The following is a 16,514-nucleotide window of genomic DNA, read 5'->3' as shown; positions in this document are numbered from 1 at the left end:
GTAAGGCAGAATTGCTCCTTTCATTTAAACTTCATGACGTTCTGCATTGCATTAAGAGAAAATATAATTTGAACGAAGTTAACTGTCACTAAATTTGGGGATGAAGTAGCTCTTTATTTCTTGGTGCAAAAATGCGAAAAGTAAACTTCTTTAAAGCTAAGATACCTTTTTAATAATATCTTTGCTCTTTCTTTGATGTACTACTGGCATCAGAAAGGGTGCTGAGAAGAGATTACAATAGTTGATGAGGTTTTGCTGTACCTTCAGAAATGAAGCAGCAGCGGAGGCAGGAGGAATGTAGTTCCTTGGCTTTGCTATGCAGCAGTTACGACATTTAAAAAAGTGTAAGGACAATATCATTTTCAAATGGGAATGCTACTATATGCTGGAAAACTGGCAGCGTTTCAGGGCATCTGTTACACTGTCTTTACAGTGTTCACAGTGGTCTCAAACTGCATCAAAGGGCTTGATTCTGAGTTGCTAGGTGGTGTCGGTCATGTCTCCCATTGGGGTTGGCCACAGGTAAGAATATTTAGGGTCTGGAAGTGCTTGGTAAGTGTGATAGTTGATGCAGTTCAGTTTTGTGGGTATGTTACGTTACAGCACTGTAAATGTTGTATATACAGGCATCCCTTTGAACTGGTAGGTTGCACAGAGCAGAGGACTTGGTTTGTAGCACCATGGAAGAGACACAAGAAGTAATTTGCTAGCCTAAAAATAGCCCATATTTTAATATGCTTTTGTAAAAATAAACAAGCGTATGGAGTTCTAGTATCCAACAAGTGACATGCTGGTACTAGAACTGTTTCGTTTTGCTTTCTTAATTGAGGAGAAGAAAGAGAAAAAGAAAATAAACTCTTGTTGTCCAAAAACTAGAAAGAACATCTGCATTAAATGAGACAGTTTCAAAGTAAAGGTCAAGTAATGCTTGATTACTTATGAAAGATGAACAGCTTATTATCCACTTCACTTGTGATTGCCCTACCAAGGCCCTGCCCAACTTTTCAGAGCTTCGTTCTGACCAGTTACATTAGGGTCTTACTAAGCAAAGCTGTTTTGTGAGAAGGCACTGTGCTTGTTTATGAATCTATTTGTCAAATTTAAGAAAGGAGTGATTTCAGCAAATATCTGATTCTAATTTCTCACTTGTGGCTAACAGTGAGGAGTTTGAGAGTTATTCTGAAAATTACTGAACACGTAATGTCTGTTCTCTTCCTCTTCTATGAAATTTTAGTACAATAGCTATGGACATAGTTACAGTCATGGAGTGATTTTGCTTTCCCTAGAAAAAAAGATGTTCTCATCTTTTCTCCTGTAAACCAAAAAATTGAAAAGTGGAAAAATGGAAAACACTTGCCACCCCTAGCTGCTTGAGTCACGGAAGTGCCCATCAGCCTTTATGCATCTCCTCAAATGAAGATGGAAAGGGTCATTTCTTTTCTAATCTATGAACTGTGCCACTCACTGCCTTTGTCATTTAGAGTATTGCGAAGTGCTTGGCTGTCTCTTTTTCCCCTTAAGGTGTAGTAGCAATGTATATCATTGTAGAAGGAGGTTGCCCGTTCATTAAGGAGCACTGTGTACACAGTGGATATTATGGTGTACCTCACAGGTTGGTGTGCTGCTTCTGACTTGTCTCCCAGTGTAGTTTAAGGCACTGTTTTTGACAGGTGAGTATGTTACCTAGATTGGGGCTAGTATGTTCCTATTTATCTTCCCATGTGATGCAGTAGCAGTGACTGGCAGTTTCTCCTTGGGGAAGTGCAGACTGCTTTGGGATATATTAGGTAAAGTCTTCATGACACAGACCAGTCCTACCTCAGTCATGTAGTTTCTTCTGATGAAGCCTCAAGAATGAAGGTTGCTCTAGAATTCCTATGTCATCAGTAAGAAGAAATGGGCATTTTGACAGCATGATTCAGGGTTCCTCTGTTGTGCATCACTTTCTGCAGGTGATTCATTCTCTCTTTTCTACTACATGTTTTGAAAAGGGAACTGCAGCTCACTGGTCATCTATTTAGAAGTTCCAGGTAGATGTCTGAAATTTGGCTGCTGCAGCATCAGGAGGAGGGTCCAGCCAGTGGCAGCAACCTGTGAGCAAACAGGCCTGTGCTTTTTGATTGGGGTTTCTAACTGCTTTTTAAATTTTGAGAATTCAGTAGGCAGTGGTTGGTTACAGTAGCACTGCCAGTCTTCTGTTAAATTTATTGAATTTTGATGGTTCTACTGCAGGCTGGAGCAAACTTTTTCTCTTACAGCTGAGACACAAACCACAAAAACTAGTTCTAAACATACCCTTTATCAGGGAGCTGAATATCTTTAATATTTTTTGCCTTGCTAGCAGGGTATAAAGTTAAAGGAGCTGCAATTGGATGTCAATACAATCCAGAAATCTCTCAATGTGTTTAAAAGAAGCATTTGTGTGGAGGCCCTTATGCAGCTGAAAATCTCAACAAGAATTTGGCAGAAATCTCAGTGTCGGAAGATGGCGGATTCCTGTGCAGTGAGATGTTTACTGGTTCACTGTTTTATCTTTGGCAGCTGCTTTTGCACTTGATATCTTCAGCTGTTTTTGAAGCTTTTACAAAGAATAATTATTCATTTCATGAAATGGGTATACTTTACCCACCCAACAGGGCACCGATTCACATATTTCTCTGGCAACATCCCGTTGTTATCAGAGCTGTGTTCACTTCTGCAGGGTCGCGTTCACTGGGGCGTTGGAACTTCCTGGGCCATGGTTTTTTTGTGTGATCTACTGATGCATGGGGTGACTGTTTTCAACAGTTCCTGTGAAAACACTAGGGTCACCAAGATCTTTGGGAGGTGGAAACAACCTGAGTTTTCCTGTTTTCTGCTGGCAGTGAGTGCTAATGTAGAGGCTGCAACAACCTCTTCACAGGAATATGAGCTATTGTACTGGCGGCCTACAGATAGGTGGCAACCTCACAGTGTCACTTTCCAGGCAATGTTTTCTTCTTACCAGGGCAGATTACTGTAAAAGGCAGTAGTGAATGGACTGTATTTTATCTCCCCACAAGGTAAAATTCTGCTAAATCAATAGAACTTTCTTGGATGTTGATTATGTGAAGTTGGGATGCTACCTAAAGGTTTTACTGATAGGGTTTTTAAAATGAGTTCTATAAATTCATGAACAAGGTTTCACTGCAGGGTACTGGAGCATTTTCTTTTTAAAGTTCAGGTTAAGCACACATTCTGTAAGTTTGAACGTATTCACTTGCTCTTTGAGTAAAGTAACACCTGAATACGCTTGCATGCTGGTCTGCACCCACAAACCAGTCATTCTGTGATGCGCTTCTGCATTACGTATGCATACCAGTTGTTCACTGGTATATGTGTTCACTCTGTTCAACTTCTGCATCAGTGCACACCAGTACATTTGACCAGAAAAGGGTGGTGGACTTATGTCATTCCAGACTTTAGAGCCCTACTGGAGGAGAATATTTAAAATATATATTGAAAAATGAGACAGGGTTTAAGGGATTGATAAAATATGTTTTATTACTCCAACTGGCATAATGGAGGGGGGGAGCGTGGGGCAATTGGAACTCTGCATGTTTGTTTTGTGGCCAAAGAACAGTTTAGAGTTATACCCATACTTAGCCCAAATTTTAAAAAGATTTATCTATTTATTTTCAGTGTTGCAGAGTATGAACTAGAGTACACATATGTTGTAGTTAACTCACCACATTTTTTTAGCATGATATTCTAACCTGCTTGGCCATTAACCTGGCTGGCTACCAGGAGAATCTGCAAACTGTTGACTCATATTGCTTCCATATGTAACTTAAACCACTTTTTCCCACAGTGGAGAGAGCTTGAAGGTTAGCCGCGTTTTCTTTTCAGGGCAGGGAGCAGCATATTTTGAACTGACTCAACACATATGAGTAAAGGAAGTAAATCTAAGCTTACATTAACTTTTTGGGGTCTAATCTCATTTTTGCTGAAATCTTTGCTGGCTCTGAGTCAGGAAAGACCAAGAGGGTTTTTTGTGCTCTTCTTCCCCATGAGGTTTAGTAGTCTTCTGCGTACATAGCCTTGGCTCATCTTTTCATTTGCACATCTTTGTGAGGATGGATATTCACAGCTGCCATTACTTTCATGCCACCTAAGGATTTCGGGACAAGAGTTATTCTCTGTGTGTGGGACCTGATGTTTTGAGGATGTGACTAATTAAGTGGGAAATGACACATCTGCTGCGTACCATGTCATATTATTGAGCACCTATATGTAGGTGGAGCTTTTATGTAGTTGGAAGTCCTTTTCGTAGCTGGAGCCCATGTTTTGTGTCATGCAGCAGAGGAGGGGTGCGTGAGATTAGAACTGCTCTGCAAAGTGATACAGAATGGTACTTGGCAGTGTTGTCCCTCTGATTTTGGTGTTGAGCCAGATGGTGGCTTGGAAGTATGAAAAGCAGTATGTGGCATGGCTGCAATTCACCTACCTCACTCAGTTCTACTCTTTTTATGATCAAAAAAGAAAGTGAAGCTAATAATAAAAAATAGTCTCCCGTATTGTAACCTTTGGATATCTGTAGCCAAATGCAAGTGTTTTGCTCAGCTCAAGAGACAGGAACACATAGCTGAGCATGTATTTAAGCTTAACTATGTGAGTAGTCTGAGATCAACTGGACTGCCATGTTGAACGATAACACTTTCAGCATGTGCTTAAAACTCAAACCAGATGGATACGTGGCTTTTTTCAAAGACAAGTGGCTAACAAACTCTTCACTCCCAAATGTTTTATTCTAGTGTTTCCATGTAACATTTATGCTTGCATTGAATGTTGTTTTTCAGCTGAAAGTGCTGAAATACAGATTTCTTCACATTATGTGATTTTGGTTGTTCTGCTTTACTTTTGCAGTCCCACTGTAGCCTATACAATGACGAACGCTATGGTGGTGTCACCAGTGCCTCGCTTTGCTGGACTGCAGCTTGCAGAGACCAAACGTAGCCTTTGCTGAGAATGAGGGCTTGGAAAACAAGAGAATATGGCTTCCCCCATATTTTTTTACTCTAAGAGGCACGCTGGAGTTTAGTGCTGTATAATTCTTTAGGTATTTGGATTAACTCTGATAAAATTATAGGTGGTTGTAAGGGAGTTTATTGTGCTTATAAATTGTAGTGGGGCTCCCTGTAATTTGTTATAATTAATTCAAGAGTTCAAGGGCAAAAAATCAGGATCAGGTTGTGGCATGCCTTCCTTTCTTGCTAAAGCATGCCATTACTGGCCTTTTTATTTAAGGTTTAACTTTGTGGGTTTATTTGAATGTGGAGTATCCAAAAAGTATAATACATTCTTAACAAAAAGTAGAAGTACAGAGGATGGTCCTGTTGTGGTTGAGGGGCTCCTTTTGAAACAGAGAGAAATTGGTGGATACTGTAAAGCTGCATCTGCTGGCTAAGCCTCTCGCAGAAGGAGTGCGTGTTTGGGAAGGCTTGTGTCATGTCTGCGGGCTGTAACAAAGCCTGGGTGCATGTCCGTGCTTGTGGCCCATCAGAAATGGCAGGAGAAGAAAAACACTGGCAGAGCATTTCTTTACAGTCCAAGCTCAGCCTTTTGCTGCCAACGAGAACGCTGGGTGTGATGCTGTTATCTCATGTCTAACTGCTCAGGGATTCACCAGCTGTCCATTTAACACTGGACACAACACTTTGATACCAGGCTATATGTGAGAGGTTGTAAAGTGTATGTTGCCTTCCTAAACAGTCCCATGTCTGTTTGCAATACATATATTCTTTTCTTTTTTGAATGCTCAATTTGGCTGCAGAAATTTGACTTCGTTGACTCATTCACACCAGAAAATAAGCTTATTGCTCCTAAAATGCTCATACTTTGCATTTACATTTGAAATCTCGTGCCAGCTGTGTAAAGAATTGGTGGAGGTGGAGATCTGGAATTTTAATAAACTGTCTTTCGGGGAATGCATGCAAACGAACAACCTTTCAGTAGTAAACTGATTAAATAGAGGAGATAAACAACAACGGAGCAGTGCAAAATTCTGATTGGACTGTTTTAAGGTGTGCGCGAAGGTTTTCCTGTTCCAGTGTCCTTAACCAGGTGACTGTGTAGCTGGACCTTAACCTTTGGAAGACATTGGCGTTTGGTAGGAACTTCCCTGGTCAGATGTGGTAGCTTACCTTTCATTGTGTGCCTCATTGCAGCTCGAAGAGCAAGCCAGCCATCGAGGCTGTGTATTATTTGTCCTTACACTCACAAGCTGCATATCAGAACAAATGGAAAGTGACTGTCATTGTGAAATTAGCCTGTTTCAGCCCAATCCCCTTTCCACCCCTACAGCTATAGACTGCTGCTTTTAAAGAGAGAGACTGAGCGATGTGGAAGTAGGTGATATGAACTGTGTTTTGATCTGTCCTCATTTTTCAGTCCTACGTGTGAAAATATTAATCCTGCATTGTTCTGCCTCATTAGGAAGGGGAAAAGGACTGACACAAATCTTTCCATGTATTTCATTTATTTTATTTTTAGTTTCAGTTATGTTTTCCATCCAGGGTGTAGACAGTTGGATACTGCTTTTGCACAGAACCTCATTTCTCCATTACCTGAAGCTAACCTTGGCCTACCTTATAAGGTTGTTGTGATCAAGGAGTTCTTACCCTAGAAACTGTTATGACTGAGTTTTTACTATTATCATTGGCAGTTTGAGCTTCTGAAGGAATTTCCTTCTGCTTGTGTGACAAAGGCTCTTTCGTCATCTTCCCCTTTTTTTCTGGCAAGTCTGCTGATCTTTCTGAAGGTCTGTGACAGGGTGTGGTAGACTTGTTCTCAATAACACCCTTCCAAAAATATTACCCTTTAGTAGTGGAAGCACAGCTGTTGCTTTTTATATTCTACACACATCCCAGATAAATGGCTGTTGCCTAGTACTGCGAAACATCAGACTTTCGCTGGGAGAGAAGTTGATGAAATTCCAGAGGAACGAGCTGGAGATGTTCTGTTTATCACCACCACTGAAGTTTTGGAGATGTTCTGTTTATCAATACCATCTAAGGTTTTTACAACAGCAGAGACAAGGCTTTAGCACTGACAATGACATCATCAATGTATGTACATCTTTTTCTTAAAATGCCTTTAGATTAAGATGTGCTGATTGAATCCTTGCATCTAAAATGTGTTTCAGCATGCTGAAGCCCAGAAATCATAACACCATCTTTGCCAGTATACTGAACGTTGTATCTGAGAAGACCAGTCTTGTCTGCCTACCTGCCTTTCTTTCTTGCCGTATAAAATCCAGTCCAGTCAGTTTTGTTGTGGTATATTGAGTGACCCTCATGACATAAGCAGCATGCAGTAAGTAGTACTCTAGATTAAGACTTGGGAACAAAACCTAGATCTCCCAGATCTGTCTTGGTTGCCTGCAGAAGTTTACACAAGTGACTTCACCAGCCATGTGCCTCAGATAGTCTGTATATAAAATTAGGCTAGTGATCAACAATACTGTTTAAAGCATGTTTTCCTCAGAAAAGCAACCACTAAGAGTTAAGTGTTATTATGATTGTCTCAAGTATGTAGTAAATAAGTAAAAATAACCTTTTGGTCATTATCATTTAGTGTCTTTGATTGTCCATTGAATAGCTGAGTCATTGGCTCATCTAACTCAAAGGCTGAGGAAAAAATGAAAGACTCTACGTTTAAAATAAAAAATAGATTTTTCTTTAAAACATAGCATATAGGTATCTGTGGAATCCTGTTGTTAAATAGTATCAAAGCCAAGATCATGGGAGATTTTAAGGTCTGAGATGAACAATAGGCACATCAGTATCAAAACTAATGCTTAAAAAAATTTTAATAAATGATAAAAGACCTCTGTTCTGGAGAAACTGCTTCCCCTGTGGGCAGATTATTGCGTAAGTGTACACTGCAGCATCTCTGCTCAGAGGTATGTTACCATGCTAAGATAAACCCAAATGAGCTGAGTCGGACTGTTGTGATTCAATGAGACTTTTATTGTGTTCCTAATTTTAGAAGATCATATTTTACTCTAATTGCATTTTTTTTTTTAAATTGGAAAAGAGCTGAAGGTCTTGAGCTAAACCATTTGTGGGCCAATCTGTTTCTCCTTTGAGTCTTAAAGACTTCTTATTTTGGATATATGAAACAGTAAAGCAGCTCTCTCTGTCTGCAGAGAAGAAGTTAAACTACATAGCTATGCAGTTAACCAATAGATAGGCTTGATGCCAAAAAGGTACCTAATGAGTTATAAAATTCAGTCATGCCAGTAATTGCATCATTAGAAATTATTTTAAAGGAATTGTACCTCTTGGGTAACTAATACAAATTTTGTAATGCTATATGTATTTTCAGATACACTGAAGGTAAATATTTATTGGTATTGAAATTGTAATGTATGTATTCATACTGGCTTAAAACTTCCAGAACAACATACTAACTGATTAAAAAAAAAACAAGTTTTTTGAAAGTGTTTCCTGCTGCACTAGAGATAATTTGTATATTGCACATCCTTCCTGTCCCTGGTGTATGAAGAAGGAAAGTAAAACCAGGGAAAAACAACAAAAATCCAGTCTGATCACAGTACAGCATTCAAACAGTATTAATCCTTATTTATCTCGATCCTGTCACCTTTTTGTATCAACCTATAGATCTATGTATGTGTATGAAATATATATTTAGATTGTAATTCTCCAGGGCAATAAGCATTTTTTGTTCTGTTCTTGTACATTTCCTAGCAGAGTTGGATGCTGCTTGATTACTAAGACTACTGAGTCTGATAATATTTTGTAATTATTAATGAAGGATTTGCCTTGTGGTTCTCCGTGGAAGTCACTAGTAGGCAAATTGTGAAGATGCAGTGCCCCAGTGCAATTACTCTAATCCATATTCTTACTTTTGTAAACCATCCTTTAATTTCTCTACAAAGATCTCGCTTCCAATGTTGATCAGTCTGGGTTCTGCGTGGCTTGTGTTACCTGAAACATTGGTTGTCGAAGAGAACAGAAATAGTGAAATCGAGTTATTTTCTGCATATATAAAACAGCAACGGAGGTTATACGTTGCCTAGGCAGTGGTGATGGAAGGGTACAGTAAATTCAGTGACACTATACAAACACCCACATTCTTTTTTGAAGTGACAGGAGAACAAACACGAATCCTGAGCTTGGGAGGTCTATACAGAATTGTATGGACAAATGGAGTTTCTCTGCATTTACACAGCTGTAGCAGAGTCTGAATCAGGGTGTTGCAATTAAATTCTAAACCAGTACCCTTATCTCCTGCTTACTAATACTATCTGGGTTTTTTTTCCTCGGCTGTAGTATGGATTGCTAAAATGCGGATGTTGATTCTGGAGTTCAGATGTCTCATAATTGTCCAGTTGCAGCTTATTTACTTTATAAAAAGTAAAAAGTGCTTTTTTATGCAATAGATGCAAATATACTTTTAATGTTTTCTGTGTTGGATAGAGTTGTGGGAAATGATATCCTTATAATTATGGCATTGTTCAGACTTGTTGTCCACTCCCATTCCCCTTGGAATTAGCTACAGGCTGGCAAACTGTAGTAGCCTTTATTATATTGAATACACAATGGCTCTGCTAAAAATGTTTAACCCAAAATAAGCAAAGAAGTTGAGAAATTTCAGCCTTCAACCCGCTTGGCTATGGTGATCTCTCTTCTGCCGTGCACTCCCGTAGTATGCCAGGCTGGCTCTGTGATTAAAGCTTTGTAAGTCTTTGTCATGAATTTCTTGCCTTTTCTTATTTGAGGGTACAGATTGCAAACTTTGCTTTTGTTCAGTTTCCATATGCTTTCCCAACTAAACCACCTAATAGGAGGCCTATGGAATGCATGTTTTTATCTGCTGTTCTGGAACAACTTTACTTAGTGAATCTATAGCTGAATCATTTTTAAAATGTTTGATTTCCCTCAAATTATAGATCTACTTTTGCAATCCAAGCGAACAAAGAGCAGTCTCAGCTAGCACAGTGACATAATAACAGCATTTAACGCAATTTCGGATGGAGGAGCCTCAAATCCTTGACAGAATATGGGCCAATTTCTCTTCTCTGTTGGCTGGGCAGAGAGCCTGACCACAGTTTTGAGGCATGGCTGAGCCATGAATCTGTGGCTGGTAGAGCTATTAGAGCCTTCTGGCAGAGCTTCCTCCAGGGTATGCTCCTCCTCTTCCTCGACAGTGGAATTAGCCACTCCAGTTCATGGCTTGTGAAAGGAGATGTCCCAGTTTGTGCCTCATGCAGCAACAATGAAAGGAGATGTCGAGGAGTGCCTTAGGTGGGTGACCCTTGTCGTTTGTTAGTCCAGGGGTAAAGGTGAAGCTGGTACAGACCGTAGGTTTCTGCCTCAGTCTTCCTCAGTTTATCTTGGCACTTCTGTTGAAAAAGGTGTCAGGGCTGTAGCAGGTGATTGCTTTTCAATGCGTTTGTCTGTGAAAGGTGACAACTTTCTCTGTGAGATTTTTCCTGATGGATACACTAGTTAATGTCAGAGAGCTAATAATATCTGTCTTTTAAACTCTTGCTACATGTCAGTCTACAATATATAATAAATCCTAAACTTTTATTCTGCTACAGTGTTAGTAAATGCAGTGCTGTACCATACTGTTGTAGAACATTCCTATTAAGATTTTTAAATGTTACCTGTTTCTGACAATCAGGGTGAAACACCTGTAAGTGGGCATCTTTCTCGTAAAGTGGGTGCTAACTGCTTTCTTAAAACAATTTTTCTGAGTATTGGCAACTAAAATTGCAACTAAAACCCCACATGACTATTTCTTTTGAAAGTTGTGATCGTAATATTTGATACTACAGTAACTGCATTGACATCGTATTTTTGATGGTGCTTACCTAAATAATCCTTTCTGTGGTTCATCTATATAGTTTTGTGAGCTCTGTGGTTGAAATCACGGCTCCACTAAAGCTGGTGGCACTCTTGATTTGATTGAGCTAGGATGTCACTATAAGACTTTTACATCGTTTTGACTTTCATGTAGTCTCTTAACTTTGCATTTGTTTTAACACTAGCTCTAGCTTTCTGGCAGATGTGGATTTTACTTCTGTTAGACTAGAATATGTACCTCGTGCGTGTATACGTAGCATTGACATAAATAGCCTGCTTTGGGGATTATGAAGACCATATTCAGCAAGCACTCATTCAGCTGCATACTTGAGAAAGCAGCTTATGTCAAGCTTGTATGAAAGCGTGCATATTTTCAGAGTTGGGATTTAGTCATTGCAAAGAAGTGGAAACAAGCTGCTTTGTCTCCTGGACCGAGCAAGTGTGAAACCTGGGGCTGAAGCACAGGGCTCCAGTTAAGAAGCTGTATGCTTTTTTACACTGCCTCCCTCAATCAAATTTCAAAATCCCCTGAAGTTTTAATCTTCGTTAGGCTATGTGAAAGCCAAATCTAAGCATTTCAAATGAGATCACATTTTTCCTGTTTGAAAATATGCTTTTGCCTTTTGTAGGGGAGAGAGGGGAGGAGGAAGCCTATAACCATTAACCTGACAATTACCTTTTAAGCACATGTAAAAATTGTGAACTCTGAAGGAAACTTCTCAGATGTGAAGAACATGTACAGAGGCCTTCCCTGAGAGGGTTTCTCTGCCCCGCAGTGCTAGTAGCCTTTGAACACCCTGCTGCCTTGAGAGTATGGGTCCGGTTTAGAGCATTGGTGCTGTCTATTGGCAAGTTACTGCATCTCGCATCGCTGACAGAAGAGTTAACTGAAGGAAAATGTAAAATGCTGCCTTTAATCAGTAGCCCTCAAAGCATGCTTGGGTTATGCTAGTTTTCAAGCACATAGGTATTTTCTAATGCCTCCACACAGAATGAAATGGTAACATTTTTGAGTCTATTTAAGGCAGCACAGTCCCTGTAACATGGGTGATGTTACAGTGGTTCTGTTTTCCAAGAAGGAAAGGTTAATTCCATTGGTACTGTGAAGGTGACTTGACTTACACACACACACACACACACACACGTCTGAAATCATTAAAAAAGACCAGAACAGTTTCTTTGCTATCCCCAAAGGTTCAAAGGTAAGGTCAGATGTGTTGTACTGATTGCAGCCAAGCCCAGTTAGGAGGGTACTGTCCCTGAGTCCTTCTGACTGCTCTTTGCTGTCTGCCTTGCAGAGGCTGCAATCTCTGAGACTGGCTAGCATGCTTGTATACCTTTTCAAACCCAATTTATCTAAAGCAATTGTTTTTTAAAGCCATGCTGTTTTGAGGGGATGCCCTTTGTGCTGGGGCGGGGAGCAGGCATGCAGCTGGAGGGAGCAGTGACCTCCCAACCTGGTTCAGCTGGAGCCAGACCCGCATGTCTGGTCACAGCCTGAGAAACCCTCCTCTTGGTTTTTGGGGTTTCCTAACTCAGGTCACCCAGGCGCATCCGTTCCTATCAGCAGGTCTGGGGTTGGGTGCATGAGGGTGAGTGCACACGTGGACTGTGGCTACGCTGGTACAGTACCTCCGCCTTTGGGCTCAGACCTGATGAGTTGTTGCACGCTGGCTGAGAAGAAATGGTGTTTTGTCTCGGCTGAGACAGGTTACAGATGTGTGCACCAAAATTTTAAGCTGATGGACGTGAGATCATTATATTGCTGTAACTTAACTGTATTTGTTTATTGGCACATCAGTGGCCAATATGGTGTCCTTGAAATTGTGGCTGCAATTCCTTCAGCTGCCTGTCTTGCCCCTGCCTGGTTTTACTGCCCATGCCACAGATTACTTGAGAGAACATGCATTGCTACCTGCAGAGTAAAACGTTGTGGCCTCTTAATGAAGCGGTCTCCACTGGGCTTTAACCTGACATGCCGGAGGGACTGGTACATACCCGGCTGCTTTGGCCAGCTCTGCTGTGGGTCTGGTCCAGTTCAGTGGATGGAAGGGATGCACAGATGGGGACAGCAACTTGTTCAGCCATTTGTGGAAGGCTACTTGTTTGTCCATCTACTTTGTTGCAAATGTAAGGTGAAACACGTGAGTTCTGTCGCTGTGGTTAAAGCTAACATAGTTTGTCTTGTGATTAGTCACTGCATATCAGCAAGTGCATGATATTAGAAGCTGGCTTAGCTTGATTTCTGTGTCTAAGTCATCCTTACAGATGAGAGATGCCAATGTAAAACACTTTTATATGGGCCATAGTTAAAGTTATGTCAGTAGACCAAAACATATTGCTAAAATTCTGTTTCTTCTATCAAAATGGTGACATCTGGAGCAAAAACAACAGAATAGCCTCTCTTTGTTTGGGTGATTGCATGGTCTTTCAGTAACCTCTACGAAATTTATGGAGGACGTAATCCCAGCAGACGTTCCTCTTCTATGTGATCTAGGGAACACAAATTAGAACTTCTTATTTTCCTTTTCATCTACCTGGAAGCATTGCACATGTAGGGATCATATTGAATTTTTTTGGTAATGTGGAACTTCTGAAGCCAGGCACAGACTGCTGTTTAACAGCCTGGCCTGTTTGTGGGCAGCTTTTCTTGCTTTCAGCAGTCTTTTGTTCTGTAGAAAATGTACAAGCATATAGATGTTCTAATTTGTACGCTTTTTTGTTTGCAGATATCAGTATTACCTACAAGTGAAAAAGGATGTTCTTGATGGCCGATTACTTTCTTCTTTGGAGCAGGGAATTCGACTAGCTGGTTTGGCAGTGCAAGGTAAGATGACATGACCCGATAGCCCTTTTCCAACACTGGCCTTTTTTGTTTGTTCTGTATGTTGACTGGGCACTAACTAAAGCATTGTCTGACTCCTACTCCCAACAGCTGGGTTTTCTGTTGATTTAAAAGTGCATAGGTGGAACACTCACACCCTTGGGAAGGGAGTGGTGGACCACATCACAGTGTTCCACTTTCCTATATCTAGAATCCATGTTAGTGAATCTGAACAAAACTCCAGTTCTTCCAACCCCAACCTCGGAGTACTTTGCAGTAATGAATTTGCTTCACGTTCTCTGGTTTGAAATGCAATTACATCAAAGAGCATAGCAGCAGCTTTAATTTTGCCTTTAATTAAAAACTCGTTTTGCTGTATAGTGCTATCTGGAGTAGGCAGGAATACATAATAATTATGGTCATGTGAGTTATAAATTCATAATAAACTGCTTCTTACAATGTGATTTTTATTCTAAGCCTCCTAAGGACATCAGTACAAGTGAGATCATATAACGTATATGGGCAGAGAAGGAAGCCCTGTATTTGGAGAAAGTATGTTTGTCATCCATGACTGACTATGAGAATCTAAGGTAGAGTTTCAGAAATCATGCTCTGGGCATGTCTTCTGATGAGAGGGAAGGCAGAAGTATATATATAAATAGCAAACATGAAGATCTGATTCTTGAATATTAAAGGTTAAGTGGAGAGTAATGCTAATATGATCTTACTTAGGGCAGTAGAAATTCCCTTTCAGTATCCTATTTCTTGGTTAGAAATTGTAGAAAAAAATGTTTCCTGTTGAATCTTAAAATGTTTTATTAATAAAGGAAAATACATGTATAAGATTCCATACTGAATCTTGCACTTTAAGTAAATGAAGTTTTTCCAGTCTGTGAGTTAGGGCTAAATAGATACTGAATATGTTTCACTGGTCCTGTGTTTTCAGAGCTTTTTGCTAACTTTGAGAGTGAGTCACTCTTTGAAATCAGTTTGAAGTAATCACTTTTATTCTGTATTTTCTACATAATCTATTATATATCAGAATGCTGCACCTAACCTTGTTCACTTTATTTTCTGACCTTGTATTACTCCCTTTGTCCTTCGCATGTGATGCAACCAAAGATATTTGAAATACTTACATCTTTTAAACTTACAGACTGTTTCATGTTCATTTTCATTTCTTTCTGTTTATGTTCAAACATAACTCTGAGGTGAAAACAAAATGAAACTGCATTTTTGGCATGCTGCAATAGGTGAAATTGTCTAGAAGCTCATATGATTTACGGTGGGAATTTCCAGCTTCTATATGAAGATCTTGTAGATGGCGTTTGATCCAGTTCAATTAATATAAAATAAAAACCTCCTGGCAAGATACTCTTTTGATATAAGCAGTAGTGTATTTAACTGCTAGATAAATATAGGCTTTGTTTTGGTTTTTTAACATAGTTTAGCCTTTAGGAAGCATTTTCAAAACTCCATGGTTTCAAGGACATTTAGACAAGAATCCTCAGCCCGACATAGGAGTGGATGTGAACGTGGAGAAGAGTAGCTCTGAAAGAGATGTAGAAGAAGTAGAAAAGCAAGTAGAAAAGTGTGGGCCAGTCAACTAAGCTGAAACAGTGCCTGTACTGTTATATTGGCTGCATAAGGAGGAGACTTTATTTTGTGTGTGTCCCCCCCCAAACCATGTTGGTTGTTGACAATTCATTTTTAACAGAATTGGCTAGTAGATTTTTACCTGCTAAGCTGTAAAATCTAGCATCTTTTGTTCAGTTGTGTAGAATTGTAGTGGAGGTGGGTTAAGTTGTTTGATTTTGTCTGGTCAAGGTTGGGAACGTTGGAGAAGCAAAAGCGTGTACGGTTTTTAAAGAGGCTGAGCAATCCCAGCCTGGTTAGATGGTGGTATTAGTTCATGAAGGCTACAGAAGAAGAAACTCTTGCACTCCTCTTGGTTAAGCACTGCAAATGGTCATAATATTAGGGATCGAAAGAGAGAAATTACTTGTTTGATCTCTGGTAATAACACTGTTTTTTTCAGACCTCCAAGTTAAAAGCTGAAGTACAAGCAGAAATCTTTGTGTTGGGTTGTGGCTTCAGAGAGAACTCGCCCACTTGAAATTAAGCATCTGTGCAAAGGTCGAGTGTGGTCTTAACATGTGTGGAAAGTGCTAAAATGAGTAATTGTGTTGTTTTTTCCAGCGGATTTTGGAGACTATAATCATTTTGAATCTCATGACTTCCTCCGAGAGTATGTCTTGTTCCCTATGGTGAGTTCCTTATCCTCCGCTTCTGTGGTTTTTTATGGATAATTTCTCCATGCTGGAGAGATGGCTTTGCTGATAACAGAGTAAAAGCACTAGTGCTGAGCTATTAATGGTGGAAATAAACTTTGCTCCCCAAAACCTTCAATAAACTTAATTGTATCTGAAAGAATATGGAAATTTAGCCCTTTTTCCATTCCTGTTAAGCCTTCACTAGGAATAGGTGTAAACAAAAGAAATGTACTTCTTTCAATCAAAATAGAATTTACAGCTATTTAAAAAGGTACTTATTAGCATTTCTACAGTATTAGTAACATGGCATAGCAAGGGGATATGAGGGCTGCTGATGTAGTAAATGTTATGTCACAGGACAAATCAGGCAGCCTTTCCTCAAGAGAATGTGAATTTACATCAACTGACTGTTAGGCTGAAGCGAAGCATGAATCCGATCTTCACAAAATGTTCTCCAGGGACTGTGCTGCAAATTTGTTTTAAATTTACATTGGAAACTAGCAAATAATTTGAATGCTGAGGGAAGTGCTTTGGGTCACTAACAATGTTAGAAACTCTGTTGAC

At 39.8% G+C, this 16,514-nt stretch overlaps 1 protein-coding gene across 1 annotated transcript in view; it reads left to right on the top strand.

Moving 5' to 3' along the window:
* PTPN14 (protein tyrosine phosphatase non-receptor type 14) overlaps nucleotides 1–16,514 on the top strand; it is a 121,530-nt gene that overhangs the window by 63,599 nt on the left and 41,417 nt on the right. The window contains exons 4-5 of the mRNA XM_075412986.1: nucleotides 13,583–13,680; nucleotides 15,877–15,944. Coding sequence (XP_075269101.1) covers nucleotides 13,583–13,680; nucleotides 15,877–15,944 — 166 coding nt within the window. The remainder of the gene's footprint in view (nucleotides 1–13,582; nucleotides 13,681–15,876; nucleotides 15,945–16,514) is intronic.

Source organism: Opisthocomus hoazin, chromosome 2 (assembly GCF_030867145.1).
Source record: "Opisthocomus hoazin isolate bOpiHoa1 chromosome 2, bOpiHoa1.hap1, whole genome shotgun sequence".
NCBI classification, from domain to species: Eukaryota; Metazoa; Chordata; class Aves; order Opisthocomiformes; family Opisthocomidae; genus Opisthocomus; species Opisthocomus hoazin.
The sequence above is the reverse complement of the archived record's forward strand: the minus strand, read 5'-3'. Positions and strand labels throughout refer to the sequence as shown.